We start from the raw sequence: 23,315 nt of genomic DNA on the forward strand, positions 1-23,315 counted from the left end.
CCCTGGATCCCTGGAGGTGTCCAAGGCCAGGCTGGACAGGGTTTGGAGCAGCCTGGGATGGGAAGGTGTCTCTGCCCTGCCCATTCAGAGATGAGTTTTAAAATCCCTTCCGATCCAAGCCATCCCAGGACTCAACGATCCCATGAAAATCTGTGTTTTCCATCGGGAAGGAAAGATTAGGTTTAAAAAAAAAATAGAAAAAAAAATCTGAATAAGAGAAAAGGAAAACGCAGAGCTGAGGAGCACGCAGCAAATCGCTGCTCGGTTTGTCAGCTCGAGGAGGAAGAGCCAAGCGGAGTTGGCCGTGCCCGTGCTGCCGCCTGCAGGCACCTGCCCTGCCCTGCCCGCTCCTGCCTTCCACACCTGCCATGCTCTTGGCCACGGGAAAGCTCCCCAAATTCCTGGGCAAGGGTCCCCCCAGCTGGTGAGACACAGAGATCTCCCCCATCCCCAGCAGCCCCGTGCTCCCGAGCAGCAGGACCAAAGGTGGGCTCGGGAAAAGGAGCCTCCAGCCCTGCCAGGCTCTGCCTGCCTGCTCGACAGGAATCCACCCCCTGCCCGCCCCACGCTGGAATTCCTGCAGAAAATGTGTAAAGGGCATTTCCCACCAGCAATCTGCTCGCAGGCAGCCTGGCTCTGCCCCCGCCTGCTGCCTCCTGCCTGGGCATGGCAGCTGCACCCCACTGTGTCCCTTGAGCCCCACTGAGCCCCCCTGTGCCCCACTGAGCCCCACTGTGTCCCCCTGCCCGCCCCACTGCACCCCACTGCACCCCACTGCGCCCCACTGCACCCCACTGCACCCCACTGCGCCCCACTGCACCCCACTGTGCCCCACTGTGCCCCACTGTGCCCCACTGTGCCTCTCCAGTGCAGCCAAGGCAGCTCCTGCAGGAATTGTTTGGGTTGGGAAATTCCTCTAAGTCCATCCAGTCCAGCTGCTCCTCCAGCACTGCCAAAGCCACCACTGCCCCATGTCCCCAATTCCCACATCCACAGGGCTGTTAAATCCCTCCAGGGATGGGGACTTGTACACTGCCCTGGGCAGCTGTGCCAGGGCTGGACAGCCCTTTCCAGGAGGAATTCTCCCAGAATCCAACCCAAAACTCCCCTGGCACAACTTAAGGCTGCTTCCTCTTGTCCTGTCCCTTGTTCCCTGTCCCCTCCTGTCAGGAGCTGTGCAGAGCCACAAGGTCCCCCTGATCCCCCTTTTCTCCAGGCTGAGCTCCTTTCCCAGCTCCCTCAGCCTCTCCTGGAGCTCCAGCCCTTCCCAGCTCTGCTCCCTTCCCTGGACTTTCTGCAGCCCCTCCATGTCCCCCTGTCATGAGGTGCCCAGAGCTGTCCCCAGGACTGCAGGTGTCCCTCAGCAGTGCCAGCTCAGTGTCAGGTGGCTCCATCTCCCCAGGGCTGGTTGCCCACTCGTGCTCTGGTGGCCATCTGGGTTCCCAGGGCTCAGCTCTGCTCTCCCAAAGCACTCCCACTCCTCCTGCAGCTCCATGGCAGAGCTGGAGAGCTCAGCACGCTTCCCTTCCTTTCTGGAAAAGCCAACAGCTGACACGTTTTCACCAACACCTCCATAAAGGGCCAGAAATAAAACAGCCTTTCAAAGCCAGCTGAAGAAATGGAAATCCAGCTGCACAGAACGGGGCCAGGGCAGCTCCTCCCTGCCTGCAGAGCAGCGGCACAGAGTGCCAGGGAGCTGTGGTGCTGGCAGGGGGGTGAGCTCTGCACCCTGCGTCTGATGGAGGCTGGAGGGAATCACAGGATCAGGAAGGCTGGAAAAGACCTCCAAGATCACTGAGTCCAACCTTCAGGAAGGTGTTTCAAGCAGGACTTCTGAAAACAGAGTTCTGCCTGGTTCACTGAGGCTCTCCTTCAAGGACAAATAAAATAAAAACTAAATTACAAAATCCTCCGCAACTTTCTTCAGTTTTTCATTAACATTTTCAGTAACCTGATTATTTTTTTTTTTTCTGAGAACACTCCTGATGGCTCTCCCCAGGGGACAAACACCCATCAGAATGGCAAGGAGCACCACAGAGCCAACCCCATCCCACAGAAACAATCCCTGGGGACGTCAGGGCTTCTCCCACTGTGACAGGACGTGGGAAGCCAGACTCCTGCAGGGACAGCCAGCCAGTGGGATGATGGAGAAGCATCCGGTGTCACCATGGTGTCCCAGCCCGGGGTCCCCAGCCCACCCAGGGGCACCAGCCCTGGCAGCGTGGGCACAGGGGGCACTTCACACCCCTGGCTTTGACTCATCCAGGAATAATGGTGACAGCTTGGCCACCCCGAGGAGCCCAAACTGCCTGGAGCTGCCAGGTCACCGTGTGGGCAGAGCCTCCTCCCAGCAGAGCCCAGCTCAGCTGCACCCCACAGACCCTGCAGGACCTGCCACTGCTGTGCCCACAGAGAGCAACCCCTGCCTCCAGCCCTGCTGGCACTGCTCCACCAGACAGCAGCCCCCAGAGGCACAGCCTGGCCTGCTGTCCCCGTGCTGGGGACAAGAAGCTCCATGACAACATGGCTTAATGTTTTGTGGGATGCTTATACATCATGGGGGAAGCATTATCTTCTGGGAACTCAACATCCAGGTGGCAAAAGCCTCCAGAGTTGGGATAATCCTGCTCCCTGCCACAAACCACACCCTCCCCAGGGTCCTGCAGGCGCTGAAGCTTTACATCATTCAAAAAAGTTTCACATCATTCATTTTACATCATTTCATTCATTTGGAAAAGTCTGTGACTGGAAATGTGGTAAATCCGTGGAGCCCCCGGAGCCCCAGCCAGGCTCTGCCCAGAGAAGGTTCACAGCCTCGTCCTGCCGTGCCAGGGCTCTGGGCACTGCCAGTGTCACTGTGCTGGCCTGGCGGCCGTGTCACACACGTACCTACGACGGTGAGCACGTCCTTGTCGATGTCAGCTCGGATGTAGATGCGGCCGCGGCGCTCCGTGTGGTCAGTGCCGCACAGGCTGGGCACGTTCATCACGCAGCGCTTGTGCACGTTCATCATGCAGGCTGTGGGACACAACGGGACACGAGGGACACTCAGCACCCTGCCACGGCCGGGAGGAGGGCATGGGGACAACCCGTGCTCCTTTTAAACGGGGTGTTGGGAGGGATTGGGAGAAACACGCAGCAAGTGGACCTCGCCAGGCAGCTGGAGACCCCGCAGAGCCTGGGCACAGGGAGCACTGCCAGCAGCTCTGGGGGCTGCCTGAGAGACCCCAGGCTTTGGGACCTTGTCAAACACTCGGGTTTTGCTGACTCATTAAATTCTGTCCCACCACCCCCAGATGGCAATGCCAGGTGCTCAGCTGGATGCACCAGGAGCCAAAAAAGGGGCATTAAAAATTACCTCTGTGCCTGCACACACACAGAGCGGGATAAAGAGCTCTCTCTCTATGAAGATGCATATATATGTATTTACATTTTAAAGCAATTCACTTCCCCTTGGCGAGATTCCCGAGGTTCTAAGGAAGACGCTGTTCCCACGACAGCCAAGCTTCCCTATCCCTGAGCAAGGAGCAGCCAAGCTCGCTGCGTGTCCCAGTCCCCTTAAATAGGAACACGCAGGATTAACTTGGAAAATTACCGATTCCATCCTTCCCCTCCGCTTCCACCCCCCGCCTTCTCCTCCCTGCGCAGCAATTCCCCGCCGGCAGCGCTGAGAGGCGGCGGCAGCGCGTGGCCATGGCCACAGGGTGTCACTCGGAGCCAGCGCTGGGGACAGGCGCGGGAGATGGAGAGGATGCTGCTGCAGGGGAGATGGAGAGGATGCTGCTGTAGTGGGGAGATGGAGAGGATGCTGCAGTCAGGGAGATGGAGAGGATGATGATGCAGGGGAGATGGAGAGGATGCTGCTGCAGGGGAGATGGAGAGGATGATGATGCAGTCAGGGAGATGGAGGGGATGCTGCTGCTGCAGGGGAGATGGAGAGGATGATGATGCCATCAGGGAGATGGAGAGGATGCTGCTGCAATGGGGAGATGGAGAGGATGCTGCTGTAGTGGGGAGATGGAGAGGATGATGATGCAGTCAGGGAGATGGAGAGGATGATGATGCAGTCAGGGAGATGGAGAGGATGCTGCAGTCAGGGAGATGGAGAGGATGCTGCTGCAATAGGGGATGTGGGGATGATGAAGAGAGGGATATGGGGGATGCTGCTGCTGCAGAGTTTCACAGGGAGGTTTCTCCCCTATCTCAACACCTTTCCCTCCCTTGTGGGAACTGACAATTAGCCCACAGCCTTCGACCCTGGCACAAGCAGCTTGTACCCGTGAGAGTCTCAGGGCTGACAGAAGCAAAAAGCAAAACCAACAGAAGAAGGAATGCACAGCTGTATTAGGGAGTCTGTTATTTTGTGAGAATATGTGCTTATTGTAGGTAACCAGTAATACTGTAATGTAGTGATTTAGGAACCAATGAACATGTAATATGTAATATGAATGCTGAAAAACAGCATAAAAGAGGCTTGGTGGTAATAAAGGTAGCTCTAAAGCATGTGTCTGTATGGAATGTGGGGCTCACCTCAACCCTTCCCTCCCCTCTCCCTGCAGCAGCCTTGGGGACACCCCACACCTAGGGAGGAGGTGCCACTCGTGCCCCTCAGGCACCCAGAGCCCTGCAGCTCCACACAGGGGGCAGAGGGCACAGGCTCTTGGCTGCAGCCCAGCACCTCGGGCTGCCTGATCCCCCACGGGGTGCCAGAGCCACCTTGCTGTCACTTACTGTCACATTTCATCCCCTGGTGGATGAGCCCATACAGCAACGAGCCGCAGTGGTCGCAGAAGGTGGGGCTGGAGTACGTGTGGATTTTAAATTTGTGTTTGCTCCGGGGATCCTGGGGGGAAAACAAAGGACAAAGATTATGAACTTGCATCAAATGCTGGCAAGGCACCCCTGCTCTTCCCATTCCAAGTGCCAGCTGGCTCTGGAGGTGCTGCTAATGGACTTCAGTCAGCTGCCACTGACTCGTGGGGACCTTTTCCGGCAATCACCAGCATCCAGCCTTATTCCTCTTTATGTGTGTTGCCATAACAATGAAAAAGCAATGCACTGGCTTGGCTGGGGATTTATTGTTTTTCAATAGCTCGGTCTTAGCACGGCAAACACACCAGGTGAAATTGGTAGGTAGGAAGCAGCAGAAGGGCTGGACACTGCCCAACTGCCATGCAGAGGAGGAAAAACCACCCATGATTCCATCTAAATTAAGCCTGCCCAGGAAACATCTCTGTGCTCCAGTGCCAGCCCTCCCCTCACACTCCCGGGGATTCAAGCTGCTTAGGGGATACTTTAATATTTTGAGCTCTCTTAAAAGCAAGGGCAGATTTTTGCCCAGCAGCAGAGTCTGCAGACCCAGCAGAGCCCAGGTTATCCCTTTATCCCTTGTGCAAACCCCTGGGCTCCAGCAAGGGTCAGGAGTTAGAGCCAAACAAACCCAAATCATGGAATCCCAAAATGGTTTGGGTTGGGAGAGACCTTAAATCCCATCCAGTGCCACCCCCTGCCCTGGGCAGGGACATCTTCTACTAGACCAGATTGCTCCAAGCCCTGTCCAGCCTGGCTTGGACACTGCCAGGGATCCAGGGGCAGCCACAGCTCCTCTGGGCACCCTGGGCCAGTGAAAACTTCCAGAAGAAACAACTTCTCAACAAGGAGATGGGATTGAGCTCTGGAACAAAGCACTGCAGCAGAGCAAGGGTTTGGCGTTTCTTGGTATCTTCCATGCAAGAGAGGACAGTTCTGGGAGCTCAGGAGAGCCTGGAGCAGTGGGGCTGAGCAGGGAGGCTGCTGGGGTTCTCTCCACACCCCTGGGAGCAGCACAGGCCAGAGGGAAGGTTCTGGCATGGAGCATCTTGATTTCATCTCAGGTTAATTGTTGCAGGGTTAGGGATGAGGCTCAGCTCCCAGCTCCGTCATCTGAGCTGAGCAGCTTTTTAATGGCCTGGAAAGCTGCCCAGGCATTAGCAAAGACACCTTTTCAGGGCACTGTGAGCAGAGTAAATAAATAAAGAGTGGAATCAGAAGCAAGCTGTAACATCGCTGCCAATACATTCCATCCCCCTGAAATTAATTTCCCAGCACTGTTGCATTGGAGCTTCCAGTTGCATTAATCACCAGCATTCTGCTTTGCTGCTCAGCACCACAGAGAACCCCAATGGCACCTGGGAGGGGGAAACCAGCAGAGCTTCCTTCAGCTCACTCTGTGCAGTGCCAGGGGTCAGGCACAGGCTTCAGCCAAGGCACTGAACCTGGAAATAGCTCACATTTTACCCCCAGGAAGCTGCTTCCAGACACAGCTCCAGCAGAGGCACAGGGGGGTTGAGGGGACAAGGAGTCACAATCAGCCTGTCTTCTTGACACCCCAAGCAGCCAATTCTGCCAGTGACTCTGAGTCTGAAAGCCTTTGGCATTCCTCAGACGTGTAAGAGAGCAGAGAAACTTAAGCCTGGATTTCAGGCCAGAACAGGAGGTGGGGGAGTTCCCCCCATGAGACTTGCAGCAGGAAGCCAAGAGGCAGCCTGGGCTCAACCTTGAGATGATTTGGGATGTTCCAACCCGAGCCATGCTGTGATCCTGATTCCCTTGGCACTGTCCTGGGAGGAAGGAGGTCTCTGGCTGCCCAGTCCTGCACCCTGCAGAGCCCCCAGCTGCACTCCCCCTGCAGAGCCACCACCAAGCTCCCTCAGCAGCGAGACACGGGCAGGGGGACACGGGGGCAGCGCTGGGAAAAGCCACGTGCCAGCGTGTGACAGGGAGGCATCGCCCCCGAGCTGTGTTCCCTTCCAGAAACAGAAATTCCTGTTTAGGCAAGCGAGAGCGTCAGTCATTCATAAAAACCACGAGCTGTATGCAAAAGGAGACAATTCCCACTTGGTGCGAAGGATGTCGAATTCCCACTGCAGCACAGAGCTCGAGAAGCAGGAGCTGGCAGAGCACAGTGTCAGAAAAGCAGGCTGGGCTCCCCAAACCAGTGAGGGTTCACCTTCTGCTGCCAGCCCTGCTCTGGAGACACCCACGGAGGGACAGAGCCCCAGGGCTGGAAGGTGATGGACACAAAGCCTGGAGAGGAAGAGCTGCTGGCCATGGCTGAGAGAGGTTTGTGTCACCTTGACCAGAGCCTTGCAAAATGCTGGAAACTGGCAATTCTGGGTATCATTTCTGAGCGAGGCTGAAGTCGCTGTACAAAGAGACTATTTTTGTACGGCGGAGACAGGACTGATGAGAACACTGCGTATGCAGATGCTGAGACTTAAAACAAGAATGGTTAAAAAGAAGTTTGCCAAGAAAAGAAAAGGCTCTTTTCCTCCCCCACCAGCACTGAGCCAGCCTGAAGAATGGGGCAGAAGCAGCTTGCTTTGGGCAGAACTGGAAAATGCCACGAGGAGAGTTGGTGTGTGGCAAAGCTCTGCCCTTCCCTTCCCTTCCCTTCCCTTCCCTTCCCTTCCCTTCCCTTCCCTTCCCAGCCAGCACCCTCTGCACTGAGGGATGCCAGCCTGGAGCAGGGAGTCAGGCTGGGAGCCAGGGAAGGCTCTGAGCTGCTGTGGCTTTGAGCTGCTGCCCTGCAGAGGTGGCAGAACCCACCTGGCTTCTGCTCTGAAACGAGCTGGTGCAACATCCCATCCCTGACTGACTGCAGTTGAAGTTTCTCGTTTCCTTGGGTAAACATTAGAAAAAAATTCCTCCCTGTGAGGGTGGTCAGGCCCTGGCACAGGGTGCCCAGAGAAGCTGTGGCTACCCCTGGATCCCTGGATCCCTGGATCCTTGTCCCAAGGCCAGGCTGGACAGGGCTTGGAGCACCCTGGGATGGCAGAAGGTGTCTCTGCCACCAGCAGAACCTTGGGAAGGGCAGTTGGATCCAAAACCAATGGCCAAGGCTGCTTGAAACTTCTGCACTGACATTTGCTGCATTTGACAGAACACAGAGCTTTGCTTGAAGATTAGAGGCTGCTGCTTTCCCCGTCTCATTGCAAAGAAAGCTTTAAATTATCTCTGCTGAAGAGGAATTAGCACAGTTCATGTGAAGAGACCATTTTAAAGTGAATTTCATAGTGATTTGAACAGCACAATAGCAAATACAACACAGCCACAGCTTACCGCCTGCACTCAACAAACCCTGGCAGGGACATAAACCCAAAACCTCACATTTGATTCCCACATTCCCCATGTGGAAAATTCCCTCGGTAGGCAAGGAACAACTCACAGCAGACAGAAGTGGTCTGTCATCCTTTCCAGGGAAAGAATGGATGCAAGAGGCTGGGTCAGGGGTGGCAATGGGACAATGGCTCCAGGTGGCATCCTGGAGTTGTTCCTACAGACAGCAGGATGTGGGGAAGGTGAACTGGAGACAGCAGCATCACCAGAGACAGGGAGCAGTCCTGTGTGGGAGCTGCTGCCCTGGGGGTGAACCTCCTGCATCTCCCCACGGGCTGCACAGGGCTGGGAAAACACCTTTGGAGAGAAACAGCTCCAAAAACCACGCAAGGAATTCAGGAAGAAGGAACAAGAGTGATGGGTCTTTGTGCCAATGAGAAGAGGCACAATAAATCACAAACAGCACCCAGAGGAGGCTCCACACAAGAGGAACACAGTTCTGTTTGGGGCTCAGGCAGGGGGTGGAACTAGGTGGCCTTTGAAGTCCCTTCCAGCTGAACCAGTCTGTGATTCCATGATTCTGGAGCATCTCTGCTGTCACTCTCTCTCCCCCTGGGCAGGCTGGCCGAGCCTGTCACGCTGTAAAGGGACTTTGACATTGCTGCACCAGGGAGTGACACCAGAACTGTTTTCCTGTCGTTTGCAGCATTCCAGCCCCAGCCAAGCCCCAGAGCACAGAGCCTGAGGGCTCAGGGCTGGGCAGGAGCAGGATGGAGGCACTGGGATGGAGGCATTGGGATGGAGGCACTGGGATGGAGGCACTGGGATGGAGGCACCGGGATGGAGGCACCGGGATGGAGGCAGCAGGAGCAGGAAGCTCCAGGGAAGGAGCAGCAGCAGCCACAGCCGTGGCACGGCGCTGGGAGAGCTCCCGTGTCAAACACAGCCTGCCCCCGGCAGCTCCAGCGAGTAAATACATTTTTATTGACAGAAGATCTCATCCTCTCGTCAGACAACTGCGGAGGGATATGGATGACAGTTGTTCTTCGCTGGTTGCTGCTGCCAACACCAAATAAAACACTCTCTCTTTCCGAGCAGCAGAAAAAGCCAAGCTCAGCTGCTCTCCCACAGCAGCGTTTGCATCTCAACATCCTTCAGACATGTTTGGTAACTCACACATGCCTTGAGAGTCATTTTTTTTGCACCTCCAGGAGAGCAGGGCTCCCATGGCACCTTCCCTGCAGCCTCCAGGTGTTGGAACAGCACAGAGATGCCCAAAACCTCTTCCTCCTGCAGGGATCTCTGCTGCACCACGCACCTCATCACCCTCCCGAGGGGCTACAGAGCCAGCTCAGCCCCAGCCCTGGCACTCCAGAGCCACAGGAAGGGCACAGACCCAACCTGCTCCTCCTCCAGCCAGGGGCTGCATCTCAGCTGGGCTCTCCAGACAAAACAAGGAGGGAAGAGCTCCTCAATCCCCGGGCTGAAGCCATGGCAGGCTGGCACGAGGAAGAGCCAGGCTCTGGCAGGGCTGGGAAGCACCAGAAGGTGCTGGGAGGGAGCAAGGCAGAGACATCTTCATCCCACGGGAGCTGTCAGTGCTGCTGGCAGGGCAGAGCAGGTGCCCTCGCTCCAGGGGCAGATGGCACAGCACGGGAGAAGTTAATTAGCAGGACAACAGAAAGCAGCAAGTTGCAGCAAGGCTGTGAGGATTTGCCAAAGCACCAGGCAGGGCAGCCCAGAACGGGAGCTGTGAGGAGGGATCAGGGCTCTGGGGGCACACCATGAATTTCTTCCTTTCTGTCAAGAAATTCTTCCTGCAATCCTCTCCAGAGCTGCAAAGGGGGATGAATTACGTGCAAAATTGAAATGTAGCTACACTGGCCTGTTACCTTCCCAGAGCAACTCTGATATTTATTAACACATGCTGATTAGATGACCTTTAGCAGGATCATGCAAAGAAGGTCATTTTAATGATTATTTTGTCTACAATTTAAATAATTATGCATTCTACTAATAGCTCCAGCTATAATTAGGTTTGCCAGCTGGAATACATTACACAGGCTGACTTGGGGTCCTGGAGACCTCGCTGTGGGTCAGACAGACACTGCTGTGGGTCAGACAGACACTGCTGTGGGTCAGACAGACACTGCTGTGGGTCAGACACTCCAGCCCAGTGGTCACACCAGCTTTGCCTCCTGCCAACAGGAGAGCCAGCAGTGCCCAAGCTGGGAGTGAGGAACAGCAGAGCTGGACAGGGAGGAGGGTTTAGGCTGCCAACCCCTCTGGAGCACCTCACTGGTTGTCCCTTGCTGGGACAGACCCTGGGCAGACAGGACATCAAAGTGGAACAAAAGTCCTGCAGAGCAGAGCAGCACAAACACAGCCCTGTGTCTGCAGCACCAGCACTTCCAGCTACAGCTTCATTCCCTGCTGCAAGAAGCAATTAATCTTTCATTTTTTCCTGCTTGGAGACACTATCATGTGTAATTAGCCCTCTCTCCCAGATGGAAGGCTCCTGCTCGGCAGGCTTGGCAAGGTTAAACACACAGCCAAGCTCTTGCTCTCCTCAAGGAGGCTCAAACACAGCCACAGCAAACAGAAACACCCCAAAGTGGAGCCACTCGACAGTGACAGAGCCTCTGACATTCCTCTGCTCTCCAGGGATTCTGCTCTGCTCCCCAAGGGAAACACCAGCTCCCCCCAGGTTCTCCCTTCATGCACCAACCTCCATCCCTGAGAGCACTTCAGCACACCCTGAACCTCAACCTGAGTTTTAGTTCAGCAATTAGAATTACCCAGTAGTTAAAAGGTAAACATTCAGATAGGCCATGAGCATTGCACAAATGCAAAATGGTTTTCTCTTCAATTCTCCAGCACTATGAAGACACAGAGATCAAGGAGCAAAGTAAGAAGTTACTTTTCTTCTAGCACATTTTTTCCCTGGGCTCCAGGTCCAGGCCACAGGGAAGAGCAGCTCTGGGATCCCAGCTGGCATCACAGCCCAGCCCAGGCTGCAGCACTGCTGAGCCATGGACTCAACTCCCTGCACAGCTCCCTTCCCTCTCCAGCTCAGCAGAACCACTGGAAGGATGAACCCACTGAGGGGTTTGACAAATGCAATAAATTAAACTCCTTTTGCAGGATTCACTGCAGATCATGTGGAAGAGCTAGCAGCTTGCTGCACCACCTGCAAGAACACATCCCTGCAACCTGCACAGCCTGATGCCACCAGATCTGCCACCAGTACAGGTGGCTCTGGATTCACATTGTGCTTGTCAGCAGCCAGGGAGCAGAGGGAAACTCCAGCTTTCCTCCACTCAAAGCAAATCCCCTGTCCCTGGATCATTCTGAAGCCAACAAGGCACTGCTGCTGTGCTGAAGTAGTTCTGATTCAAAGCTCCTTAAGGATTATGTGATTATATAATTATAAATATGATATATTATAGATATGATTATGCTGCTCTAAGAGCAAGACTGACAGTGCACCAAGGCCACTCAGAGCCCTGGGGACAATGTCCCCTCACTGTCACCCACCCAGCAGCAGCAGGGAGTGAAACTGCCCAGAATGAAGGCAGGGACAGGCAGGTGAGCAGTTCAAAGCCATCATTTCCCTCTCCTGCAGCTCCATCCCCTCAGGTGACCTGCCAGGGCACTGTGACAAACACACTGTGCACCCCTCAGAGCCCCACTGCTCCCTGCACAGGTCCTGGCAGCACCACAGGCACCGGAGAGGCAAGAGGGATGCTTGTACCCCAGTCAAGCCTCTCTCCCTCTCTCCAGGCAGGCAGCAGCTCCTGCCCACGCCTCCACTGGCAGTCCCTGCTTGTCCCTGGCACAGGAAGCCCTGAGGGGCTCCTGTCCCGTGGGTGACAGCAGTGCCACCCTGCCACCTCCTCCGGGTTTGCTGCAGCAGGCGGAGGAAGGACTGTCGGTGCCGCACGAACCCCGCGGGGCAGGAGGGGTTAAAGCCACCAGCCGGGCCCAGAACAGACCTCACCAAGTGCTGCTGTCCCCCCAGAGCCTCATCCCCCCCAAGCCCATTTTGGGAGGGAGGCCGACAAGGCGTGTTTAGCCTCCACCTTCCGCAGCCTGTTACGCCGCCTGCTCCCACCACTGCTATTTTTAAGGGTGAGAGCTGTGGTGCTCTGTCGTTTCCCCAATTCGAGCTCCTCTCTCCCAGCAGTTCCCCAAATTAGCCAGTTTCCACGGTAAAACACAGAACCTGCCAGACGGACCTGAACGGCGCTGGCAGAGCCGTGCTGGGAGCTCTGCTGCCCCCAGAGCCAGGGGAGCCTCTGGGAGAGAAAACCCTCGGAAGTAAGGATGGGGACTTACCCAGCGAGGGTTCGGGTGGTTTCCTGACACAGGAGATGGAAGGACATCAGGGCAAGGCTGCAGGATCAGCCCCAAAGGGAAATCTCTGCCTCCCCACACATTCCCTCTGCTCTGCTGAGCGCAAGTTATTGGGTGTTTGAGTGTTTTATGAGAGTCCCCACAGCTAGGGAATCCCATCCCTGGAGGGATTTAGAGCTCATGGGTGTGGCTCACGGGAATGTGGGTTAGTGGTGGCCTTGGAAGTGCTGCAGAATGGCTGGACTTGATGATGTTAGAGGCTCTTCCAACCTAAACCATTCCATAAATGAGAGATGCCTGTGCAGCAGCAACCCAGAAGTGCCCTGAGCCAAGGCAGCTGGAGGAGCATTTCCTCCCAGCCCAGCCCAGCCCAGCCCAGCCCAGCCCGGCCCAGCCCAGCCCAGCCCAGCCCAGCCCAGCACCCATACTCACATCCGAGGCAGGGCCTTTGTCAGCACCGGGGCAGGAGAAGGTGACGAACTCATGGCACCTCTTGTGCACCACAAAGCAGCAAACTGCAAAGAGAGCACAGGGACAGTGTCAGGCATGGCACTGGCACCACGAGCCAGGAGGTTACTGAACAAACCACTGTTATGTTGGATTTCTGAGCAGTCCCTGCAGGCTTTTTAAGCAAACCCGTGGTGGATTTTCAAGCCTCGTGGAACATCCCCAACCCGAGCAGGCATTTCGGTAAAAGTCAGCAGAACAAAGTGTTGAGCGAACGTCAGAGGAGGGCTGGGAACACTTCTGTTCCTCTGAGCTCATTGTCACTCGCGGCACACGCTCTGAGGTCACCGCCAGGAATAAAAAGAGGGAGAATCTGGCGTTCGCGGGGATCTGAGCTGAAAAGTGCATGTGGCCAAAAATGGAAGATTGTACCGAGGGAACAGGTGGGCAATTTTCCTCCCACAGCTCTGCTTTTCTTCAGCATCTCCCCAGCCTCCGTTTGCCAGACCAGAAGACACTCACGTCTTCCTCCCCTCACACACGTCAGTGGCAGAGTTGTCCTTCTGGGAAATCAATCCCGACATGCCACTGCCCAGAATTCTGAGCAGAAGTATCCCGAGCTAAACCCCCATACCCTAAACCCTAAACCACCAAACCCCTTCAGCATGTGCCAGTCTGAAGTCTCCAGCACTGTTCCTGCAGTTTGTGCAGCCAAAGCACTGTATTTCGAGGCTGATTTTTTCCCTAAATGCCAAATGAGCACCTCACCTTCAGTGACAGACCTCAAAGGGCCACCAGGCACTGTAGGAACTTCAGCTGACAGCCCAGACCTGCTACATCCAGCTGTAAATTCATTTTCCTTTTCACATTTTGCATTGTGGAAAAAACCAAACTGGGGAGGTTTTAGAGGCAGAGCAGCTGCCAAGAGCTCTCTCCTCGCAGGACCTCTCACTTGCTTTTCTGAGCCAAACAAACAAACATTTTCTTGAAAGCATTGCTCACCATTTCTGTCATTTGTATATGGAGACAGAAGCAGGAAGGGAGAAATTAGAACTCTATTAGCAGGGATTTCTCCTGAAATGTGTGTACAAACTCAATAAGCTCCATGACACCCCGAGCACAGTGCTGCTGCCAGAGGCTGGGCTGGGCTGGGAGCTTCCCAAGGGAGCTGGGATTGTTCCAGCTCAGCACAGGAAACCAGAGTGCTGCTGGGCTGAACTTACCATGAAATTTGGGTTGGAAAGAACCTTACAGGCCATCCCTGCAGTGTCCAAGGGCAGGTTGGACAGGGCTTGGAGCCACCTGGGACAGTGGAAGTGTCCCTGTCCACAGCAGGGGTGGCACTGGATGGGCTGTAAGGTCCCTGCAACCAAACCATTCCAGGATTCTGTGACTCTAATCCATGGAAAGGGTAATCCATTGGAAGATGGGGAAGCAGAACACTTCCTGACACATCCAAGGCAAACCAGAGCTTTGCATCCAACACTCCACAAGCCTCAGAAGGATCCCGTGGATCTCACTGCCATTTCTTCATGCTCCATGCACACAGAAGGAAAACAGGGCCAATAGAAAGAATCAGGATCTCATGTCAGCAATCCTGTCTGAGCCCCTAAACGTGACCTCCCTGACGGATGTGAGGAGGTTGGATAGCTCCTTCCACTGCTGTGCCCTCCTGCTGGCATCACACTTCAGCAGTTTGAGCCCATGTCTTTGTCAGTTTAGAAACCCCAGCACGAGCAGCAGCTTTCCCAGGTTGCTAATTAGACAGTTAATTTGTAAATCTTATTATTTGGATGATAAAGTTATCAAATCCCACTGGTGAGCTACAAACATCCCAAGTCATTTGTACACAACAAGAACGAGAGATTAACCTTTCCCATTCCTCACTGCATAATGCAGGAGTGTTTCCTGGCCCCAAACTCTGCTTCAGAGTGTTCTCCATTACAGGGATCTCGGGAGACATCCCTGGCCTGGCAGAAGTGAAGGATACAAGCCCTGCAGAGGGCAAGAGGCAGAGCCTCGAGCTCAGCAACTCCCCACAGCCTTAACAGATTTGCTGGAACACACATTTCTCACAGCAGCCCCAGCAGAGTGTCTCAGATCTGAAATCTGCACCAAAATATCAGGGCAAGATCACACACCTCTAATTCCCTGGGAGCCTGACACAGTCCTGGGAAGAAAGATCTCCTGGAAGGCTGGGTTTGAGAGCTAAGAAACCACAACAGCAGCAGGGCATTTTCAAACCCTGGGAAACAGTCTTATTGTGGAGGATGAAAAGAGAGAAAATGCTAGAAAATGCTAACACAGGATTGCTTCTATACATATATATATATATATATATATACATACACACACACATATAGAAAGGCGTCTTGGCTTAATCCACTGCTCAAAAACCCTCCAGAAAAACCATAAAGCAGTTTCCCTGCCGATTCCCTACTGATTCCAGAACCTGCCAATCAGACAAACCACATCAGAATGTGTTCCAGGCGTTTGAAGGCTGCAGAGCACTGTCTGGGACATTCCCAGCAGAGCATCCCCCAGCTCCATCTGCCCAGGGTTCAGGGTGTTCCCTGGGATCAGGACAGGCTGGAGAATTCCAGCTTTCTGCAGCAGTGGGGAGCAGCTGGCTGCCTGCAGGTTTGGAAGGATGCTGCCAATTCCTGCAGCAGCAGAAGCTGTGGTGATTCCTGGGCAGTGGCTGAGAGCTGCTGATCCCAGAGCAGCAATCCCTGCCCAGCCCTGCTCCTTGCTCCTGCAGGATATTCCCTGCTCTCCTGTTTACACCATGTGAACAAGCACAGAGCATTTCCCTGCCATCCCTCACCTCACACACGCTGGCACTTTGCCCGAAGATACAACAATGCCCAAAGATTTGCTCTCAGAATGCAAAATCCTTCCCAGGCCAGGAAAAGCCTTTTATCAAAGCTTTAAGCTCCTTATCCTGGCAGCAGGCTGCCCTGGGAGCCAGCCCAGCAAGAGCACAGGTATTCCCAGCAGTAGGAAAGCCCAGGAAAGGCTCAGGTCAGTGTTTCATTGGCAAACTCCTGACACTGCTGAGCCCATCCTGGGGAGCCAAGGGAGAGCCCAAACCCATGGCACGCCCAGCACGTGGAGCAGGGCTGGCTCAGGGTGACAAATGGCCTCGTGCCCCTCCTGGCACACGAGACTGGATTATCCCATCTCCCACACGGAGTGTCCTGAGCTGCAGGAAGGTATCCAGCCCTCCCCACAGCCCAGTGACAAACAGCTTCCTGCAGGAATGAGCCCTGCCTGGCAGCCCACGGAGCAGCCCAGCCTTCCACTTGAGCTCCATTTGTTGCTCTAATCTCATTGCGTGAACTCCTCGTTCCAACGTTCCGAAGGAGGGAATAATCAATTTTCCCGAGTCCTTCACGAAATGAATAATTCAGGGACGTCACCTCTGATGCCTCCTGAGTTCAGCCCTTCCCAGAACACACATCCCACTGAAGAGAAGCCTTTGTTCCTCTCCGTCAGGCCAGGAGAGGTCTGGAAGCACCAGGAACAGTCTTGGACACAGCATGTCAAGTAAGGGAGACAGATGGAGAGTTAACAGAGACAGAAGAAGGTTCAAGCAAGATTCATCTAAAAATCAAAGCCAGGGAGGAGTTCAGCCATCCCCAGGGAGCTGACAGAGCTGAGCTTTGGCAGATGGCACCAGTATCAGGGAAGCTCAAAGATTATTTCAAGCATATCTCAGTGTGTAGCTGCTCCCTTCCAACCTGTGGATATTCTCGTTTGGATAACGTCTCCACTTCCCAGCGAACAACAGCTTTAGGAAACAGCTTGGAATTCAGATTAGCAAAACCGAAGGAAACAAAATAACACCAAAAAAAAAGAAGGGGGAAAAAAAAAAAAGACGTTTTAAAGGAGCTTTGTGTTGCTCCACCTACGCTGGGCAAACCCCTGGGGTCAGAGGCACCCCCAGCTCTGGTGAGGACTGAAACACCCCAGCCAGAGCTGCCCACGACTTTCCATTCCCTGCTAAAAAATCAGCCTCACGACATCAAACAGAGGCACTGAAGCATGGTAATCATAAAATAAGGGGAAAGAAGGGCTCCAGGAGGGGAAGTCCTGAATTTCTGACAGCGCTTTACAGCTTTTAATCACTTAGAGCACACAGAGAGGGAAGCTGAGCTAAAATTTGCGCTCTTTGGATTTAATCCCCAGCTTTGGTTAAAAGCTTTCTGGGGTTCTTAGAGCACAACAATCTTCAGCTCCTCAGACTTCAGTGGTTTTCCCACTGTCAGCTCCAGAGAGACACAGCAAGAGCAGCTGTGATCCCCGGGGATTTTGGGGCAGCACCAGGGGCAGCCCCAGGGATGGAGATGTTGGGGTACAGCAGCTCCAGGCTCAGCACTGGGGGGACAAAGGGAGTCACACCGAGGGCTCTGTCCTCCCTCCCTGGCTGCTCCATCCCAGCACAGCAACCCTGAGCAATGAGGAGAAACTTCTACCCCCTGCAAGACACTGGAATTTGCTGATTTGCCCCACTGGGCACATGGCCCAGAGCAGTGGCATCCTGGCCTGGGATGAGCAGGGAGGTTGAGGGAGAGGACAGGAAACCAGGAGAGACCTCTGATTGATTCATTCTTTACCTCTGAAGGGGGTAAATGCAAAAAGGCATTTCTGCCTGGTTTGGGCTTTTTATGGAAAAGAACAGACACTTTCCATAGGAAAGGGGGAAATGGAGAGTACATGAGGCTTCTCTTCTCAGAGGTCTCCCCAGCTCTAGAAGACACTGATTGCCTGAACAGCCACAAAGATTTCAATCCCAGGCAGTGATTCTTCCCCAGCCCAGTTAATGCTGCACCAGTGGGACACAGAAACCTCCATCACAGCCCTGAGGAGCCCCAGCCTGGCAAACCAGTGCTCACAGAGGTGTCATTGAGTGCCAGGACGATAAAACTGCATTTCCTGGCTTTTCTGAAGCCAAAGCAGCAGGATGTATCTTTTCTAAGTTCTACAATCTTCCAGCCATCACAAGAGCAATTGGCACTGTCCCTCTGCTCTCTGGGGGATTCTGACAGCATTGCCTGGAGCTGGGAGCACAGGGAACCCTGCAGAGCAGCCTCCAGCCCTCAGCCCAGGCTGGTGACAAACACGGCTGGGATCAGGGATCAGGGTCTGCCACAGCCTCCCCAAGGCCCTTGGCCAACACCTCATCCCCTTTTTCAGGCACAGAAGGATGTTCTGGCTCCTCCTGGCTCTCCAGGTGGGGAGATCAGTGGTGGGAATTCCAAGCCTGAAGAGCAGGAATCCTGTTTTGTGCAAACCCCTGTTAGGAAAAGGGGTAAACTGAAATATCCTCATTTATTTTGGCTCATCTGCCCAAAAACCCAGCCCCGGGCTTTTTGCTCACATCTCCCATTGGCTCCACAGGGAAAACTCCCAGTTCTCCGGGAAAACTGCTCCCTCACCCTTCTGCCAGTTTGCTCTTTGGGAGGGGAAAAGAGGCAACTTCAACTCTTGTGCTAGAGCCCCAGGATGCTGAGTCTCCCCAGCCTGCCCCCCACAGCAGGGCTGCAGCTATTTCCAGAGACACAAGGACATTAATTTTACATTAGAGAGCCTGTCCCGGCTCCAAGAAAATCGGCTCAGAATTTAAATACTTCATCAGCATTTCTGCCGTCCTGAGCTGTAACAGAGATTCACTTTCAGGCTGAATAATTCAGCCCCGTGTGGCCCTGGCTGGATTGAGGATCGAGCACAGCCGTGGCTGTGCTGGAGGGAAGCAGCTCAGGGCCACCAGGGCTGTGTCCTGACCCTCCTGGGGACATCCCCAGCCCCTCGGCACGGGGAGGATGTGGTGGCAGAGTGGCAGCTCAAAGCACACTCAGAGCACACCCCATATTCCCCTCCAGGGACCCCAGCGCAGCCCCCAGGCATCCCAGCAGCAGCCACAGCTTCCCCAGGGAATCACCCGAGCAGCTGATTCCTCCTGGTGCTCCAGCTGCACCCCCTGAGAGGCATTTGGGGTTCAGAGCCCCAGCAGAGCCCTGGGGAGCAGCAGGTCTGTGTCCATCCAGTGTGAGCCATGCTGCCGAGTTGTTGCCCTGCCTGATTCAGGGCTTAGGGAAACACAAAGAGTCCAAAGCAAATGGAGCTTTGCAGAATGGGCAAAGGCAGCCTTGGTGCATCTGGAGGGTGGAGAGAGCCCAGAGGTGCAGGGTCAGACACTTGTCCCCTCCTCCTGGGGCTGCCCAGGGCTGCAGTGCCAACCCAGCTTGCAGGGAATGTCACCATCCAGCGCCAGGCTGCCGCAGCTCTCAGAGCTGGGTACAGCTGAGCCCTGCAGCTCCTGGAGCTGCAGCTCAACAGAGCTGTGAGTCCAGAGCAGTGTGTGACACCAGAGCTGTGGGTCCAGAGCAGTGTGTGACACCAGAGCTGAGTCCAGAGCAGTGTGTGACACCAGAGCTGTGAGTCCAGAGCACTGAATCCAACTCCAGAGCAGCCCCAGCAGCTGGGAAGGAGAGGCAGGGATGCTGCCCTGCCTGTGCTTCTGGAAGGGACATCTTTAACATTCCTCTTTCTTCACTGAAAGGGGTTGAGTATTTTGAGCCCAGCCACGTGCTTTTAGAAGGACTTCATGAACAAAACACCCAAAACCGCCTGCAGCTCTCCATGAAATACCATAATGAATTGACAACATCCTCTGCATGACAATGAATGTGCTGGAGCCAGGCGGGATGAGGAGCATCAATCATCCCCGGCAGTGGAAGAGGAGTGGGTGGGGACAGGGATGATGACAGCAGCAGAGCTTGGATCGGGGAGAGATCTTCATTCTCCCACCACATGTGCCAGAGCAGCAGCCAGAGCCACATCCAGGGACAGGGACAGGGACAGGCTGCCCGGCACAGGGAGCAGCAGCTGGCCCAGGGTTTGGGGCTCTGGCTGGCACAGGAAGCTGTGCCATGTTGGGATGTGGCAGAGGGAGAGTTCCTCCACCCAGGACGTGGAAAAAGTCCAGCTCCTGCTTCCTGTCCAAATCGCCTGGGTCAATAAAGCTGCTTGGGAGCAGCAGGCAGAGCATCCCAACATCCAGAGCCACCCTGGGGGAGCAGCTCATTCCCCTGCCCCGTGCTGTCCCCAAATCATGCAGGTGCATGGCTGAGTCCCACCATAAAACAGGCTATGGAGAGACCACCAGCAGCTCCTGGAGAGCCCCAGAGGGGCTGTTAGCAGCGTGGGGGTGACTCTGGGGTGCACAGCCATCACGCTGCCCTACTCGCCCACTCCCCAAAGGCAGCTGCCCCCAGGACACAGCCAGGGCTGCAGGGAGGCTCCCAGCAGCAGGAGCAGTGGGCAGTTTCCCCGCAGGCACCTTTGTCCCTGCACAGACCCACGCAGGGGCAGGGAAGGCTCCAGCCGAGCTCTCCCACGCTGCTGCCCCGACAGGAGGGGAATGTGCTTCCCCCAGCCCTTCATCACAGCCAGGGCACACTGCAGCAGCGAGAACAGGTAATTTCTCACGTTGGAATTTGGTTCTTTGCACGTTAACAATCCCCTCTAGCTTGTTAAAAGCCTGGATCATGAGCCCTGTGGAGGGAAGGTTGGCACAGCGAGGAGGACACGCTGGGCTGGAGGGGACAGCCCAGAGCTGGGCTGCCATGGGCAGGGCAAGCAGGGACACTGATGCTTTGGGGAGCACAGGAAGAGGCAGGAGCTGGCCAAGGTCAGGCAGAGGAGAAGCTTGTGGGATGCAGAATGGATGGACAGACGTTGTAGCTCAGACCGATGGGGAGAGGCAATGATGACACTCTGCAGCCCCTCTGAGCTGAAGGCCTTGGCTGGGCTGGGCTTGGGTCCCTGGGGACATGGGGACATGGCTGAGGACATCCCAGCTCCTCACCAACACCCCCAGAGCAGCTCCAGGAGCATCCCAAACCCCCCAACGACACCCTCAGCACCTCCACCCGCGAGAGATGAAAAATAAGCACCCTGTGATTAATCAAAGCCCCGAGGGAGCAGATTAAACAGTCCTGGCAATTAGTTCTGGATCTCTTCCGAAGGCACTGGAAGCCAGTGGAAAGCTGCTGCAGTCCCTGAGGATGAGCACCGAGTCCTCCTAAAACCCTGCACCAGTTACACAACTCGCCGTGGCGATGTGTTAAATTACAGATGGTCTCAATTAAAAGTGCAGAGATGGAAAGGAGGCTCGGAAAAAAAAAAAAAAAGCCAACCCCACACAAGAAGAAAGAGAAGATCATTAAAAACTTGGCAGCCTACTTTGACTCTGGTGACCTGGTAATTTAATATTGTAATTGAAACTCCGGGTCAGGCTCCTGAGAGGAGGGAGAAATATGGCAAGGTACCCCGGCAGGGTGGGTGCTGCCCAGAGGAGAGGTCAGGCTTTGGGAGAGGCACAGATAACCCAGAGCAGCCCAGCTTTGGCTCCTGCAGCCCTGAGCCCCACAAGATGCCTGCTCGCCTGCTTTGAAGCCATTGCTTTTTGTCACAGCGTATTAATCCTGTTCAAGGCAGATAAAAACCCAGTCCCCAAAGTGCTAATAATGTAACTCAGTGAAAGCTGGATTTTGTCGCTTATCTCCAAGACAGAGAGGGGAACTTCACTCCCATTTTCTTCCTCGCATCCACCCCCCGCTTCCCCTTAATTTTTAATATTCTGCACACTGTCTTCTTTCCAAAAGCAGAGACCAAAGCTCTGCCTGCACCCCAAACAGGCTCAGGGACATCAGGTTGGTAAAGAGTCTTTCAGCACTCAGAGAGTCCCAATTCCAGCTCTGCCTGCAGTTTGTGGTGCCACAAACACCCTTGGGGTGGCCAGAGGTACAGGGAGCTACCCCAGAGTGGCTCCAGCCTGGGGACAGGGACACCTGGCTAGGGTGAGGGGATTGGGGAATCTTTCCAAAGGGTTCTCTCCCTTTCAGAGGCCTCACCTTCCCTCCACAACCAGCGAGCCAAGAGCTGGAGCACAACACCAGCCCCACAAATGGGAATGATTTCAGCTCTTTGATCAAGACACCATCGAGAGCAGAGCATGAATGCAGAGCTGCTGTGCAGCAAAAGCTGGGAGGCATTTATCCACTGCTAAAGAGATGGCATGGGCTGTAATCCTGCTCCCTTCTGCATTTCTAAAAAAAAAACCAGAACACTGTATGGTCCCTCTGCTTTCCAGGAAGTGCAGAAAACAAAAATAATCATGAATACAACAGAAACCTATTTTTTTTTGTCCCATATGAAGAGTAATGACTTCCCTGCTGCTGCCTCAGGCTTATTTTGAGCTGGCAGCGTCTTAGGAGGTTTGTTCTCCACACACCGAGCGATGTTTGAAGGGTTTATGGAACACCCAGGAACTGAACAGCTCAATTGATCCACAAGTGAAAGCATCAATTAGCCTGGGATGAGTGGAAGGTGCTCCTGCCCATCGCAGTGCTGGAACTGGATGAGCTTTAAGGTGCTTCCAACCCAAAGCATTCTGTGATTCTTATCCAGACAAACATTATCCAGCGTGTTTTAGAGCTTTCAGTCTTATGAGACACCTCAGGACCTGCCAGGCAGCAGGAGACAAAGCTCCATTCCTGCTCCTGCAAAGTGGGAAGATCTGGGATCTGGGTCTGCCCCCAGAAATGTAGGATCACACTGCTCCCTCTGCCCCCAGCACGGCAGAGCAGCCGACTGGACTCGTTTTGTTCCAACCACTTCCTCCCCTGCGCGGCTCAGGCTCAGCCACAGCTCTGACACAGGGCAGGGATCCCCTGGGGCTGGGATTCTCCCCCAAAACAGGAGCAAATCCCCAGAGCTCTGCAGCTGAGGGGGGTTCAGAGGGGCTGGGGGGCTTGGAGTCTGCACTCCAAAACACCCTCAGCACCCCAAAACACCCCCAGCGCCCCAAAACACCCCCAGCGCCCCAGCCCTGCTGGCCCAGCCCCGGCAGCCTTATCTGCACAGCTCCATCTGCTCGGGCAGGCTGACTCACATTGCCCACGCTCCACCCTGGCCCCCCACGCTCTGCACCTCCCACAGCACCCAGCCTGGGGGGCTGAGCACCCAGCAGCACCCTGAGAGCCACAGACTCAGCCAGCAGCTGCTCCATGGGCATTGAGGCTGTTTTAAAATAGAGGGGAAATAAAATCCAGCGCTTTTGGTCCTCGCTGTCTCTGCTTTGAAGAGCTCCCTGCTACCACTGCGGGAGGATCAAACACCCCAGGCTGCCACAGGCAGGGGAGGGATGTTCCCTGTCACCAGCTCTCCCCAAAAAGCCACCAGCAGCCCTGGCACAGTTTTCAGGGACAGTTTGCTATTTTGGAAACGCATTGCCAGTGCTCTGTTAACCCCATCAGCCAGGGCTGCTCTCCAGCTCCTGTGCCAAAGTGCCAAGGAAAAGAGTGAGGGGATGAGCTCAGGTATCAGCAGCACCTTCAGGACCTCCT

At 54.8% G+C, this 23,315-nt stretch overlaps 1 protein-coding gene across 10 annotated transcripts in view; it reads right to left on the bottom strand.

Moving 5' to 3' along the window:
- Positions 1–23,315, bottom strand: part of PRKCB (protein kinase C beta) — a 92,077-nt gene that overhangs the window by 42,188 nt on the left and 26,574 nt on the right. For all 10 annotated transcript variants that reach the window (XM_085074268.1, XM_085074269.1, XM_085074266.1 and 7 more), the window contains exons 3-5: positions 12,886–12,968; positions 4,732–4,843; positions 2,890–3,018 (exon numbers count right to left, since the gene is read on the bottom strand). In XM_085074268.1, coding sequence (XP_084930394.1) covers positions 2,890–3,018; positions 4,732–4,843; positions 12,886–12,968 — 324 coding nt within the window. The remainder of the gene's footprint in view (positions 1–2,889; positions 3,019–4,731; positions 4,844–12,885; positions 12,969–23,315) is intronic.

The sequence above is a fragment of the Lichenostomus cassidix genome, chromosome 14 (genome assembly GCF_008360975.1).
Source record: "Lichenostomus cassidix isolate B80296 chromosome 14, HeHo_3.0, whole genome shotgun sequence".
NCBI lineage: Eukaryota > Metazoa > Chordata > Aves > Passeriformes > Meliphagidae > Lichenostomus > Lichenostomus cassidix.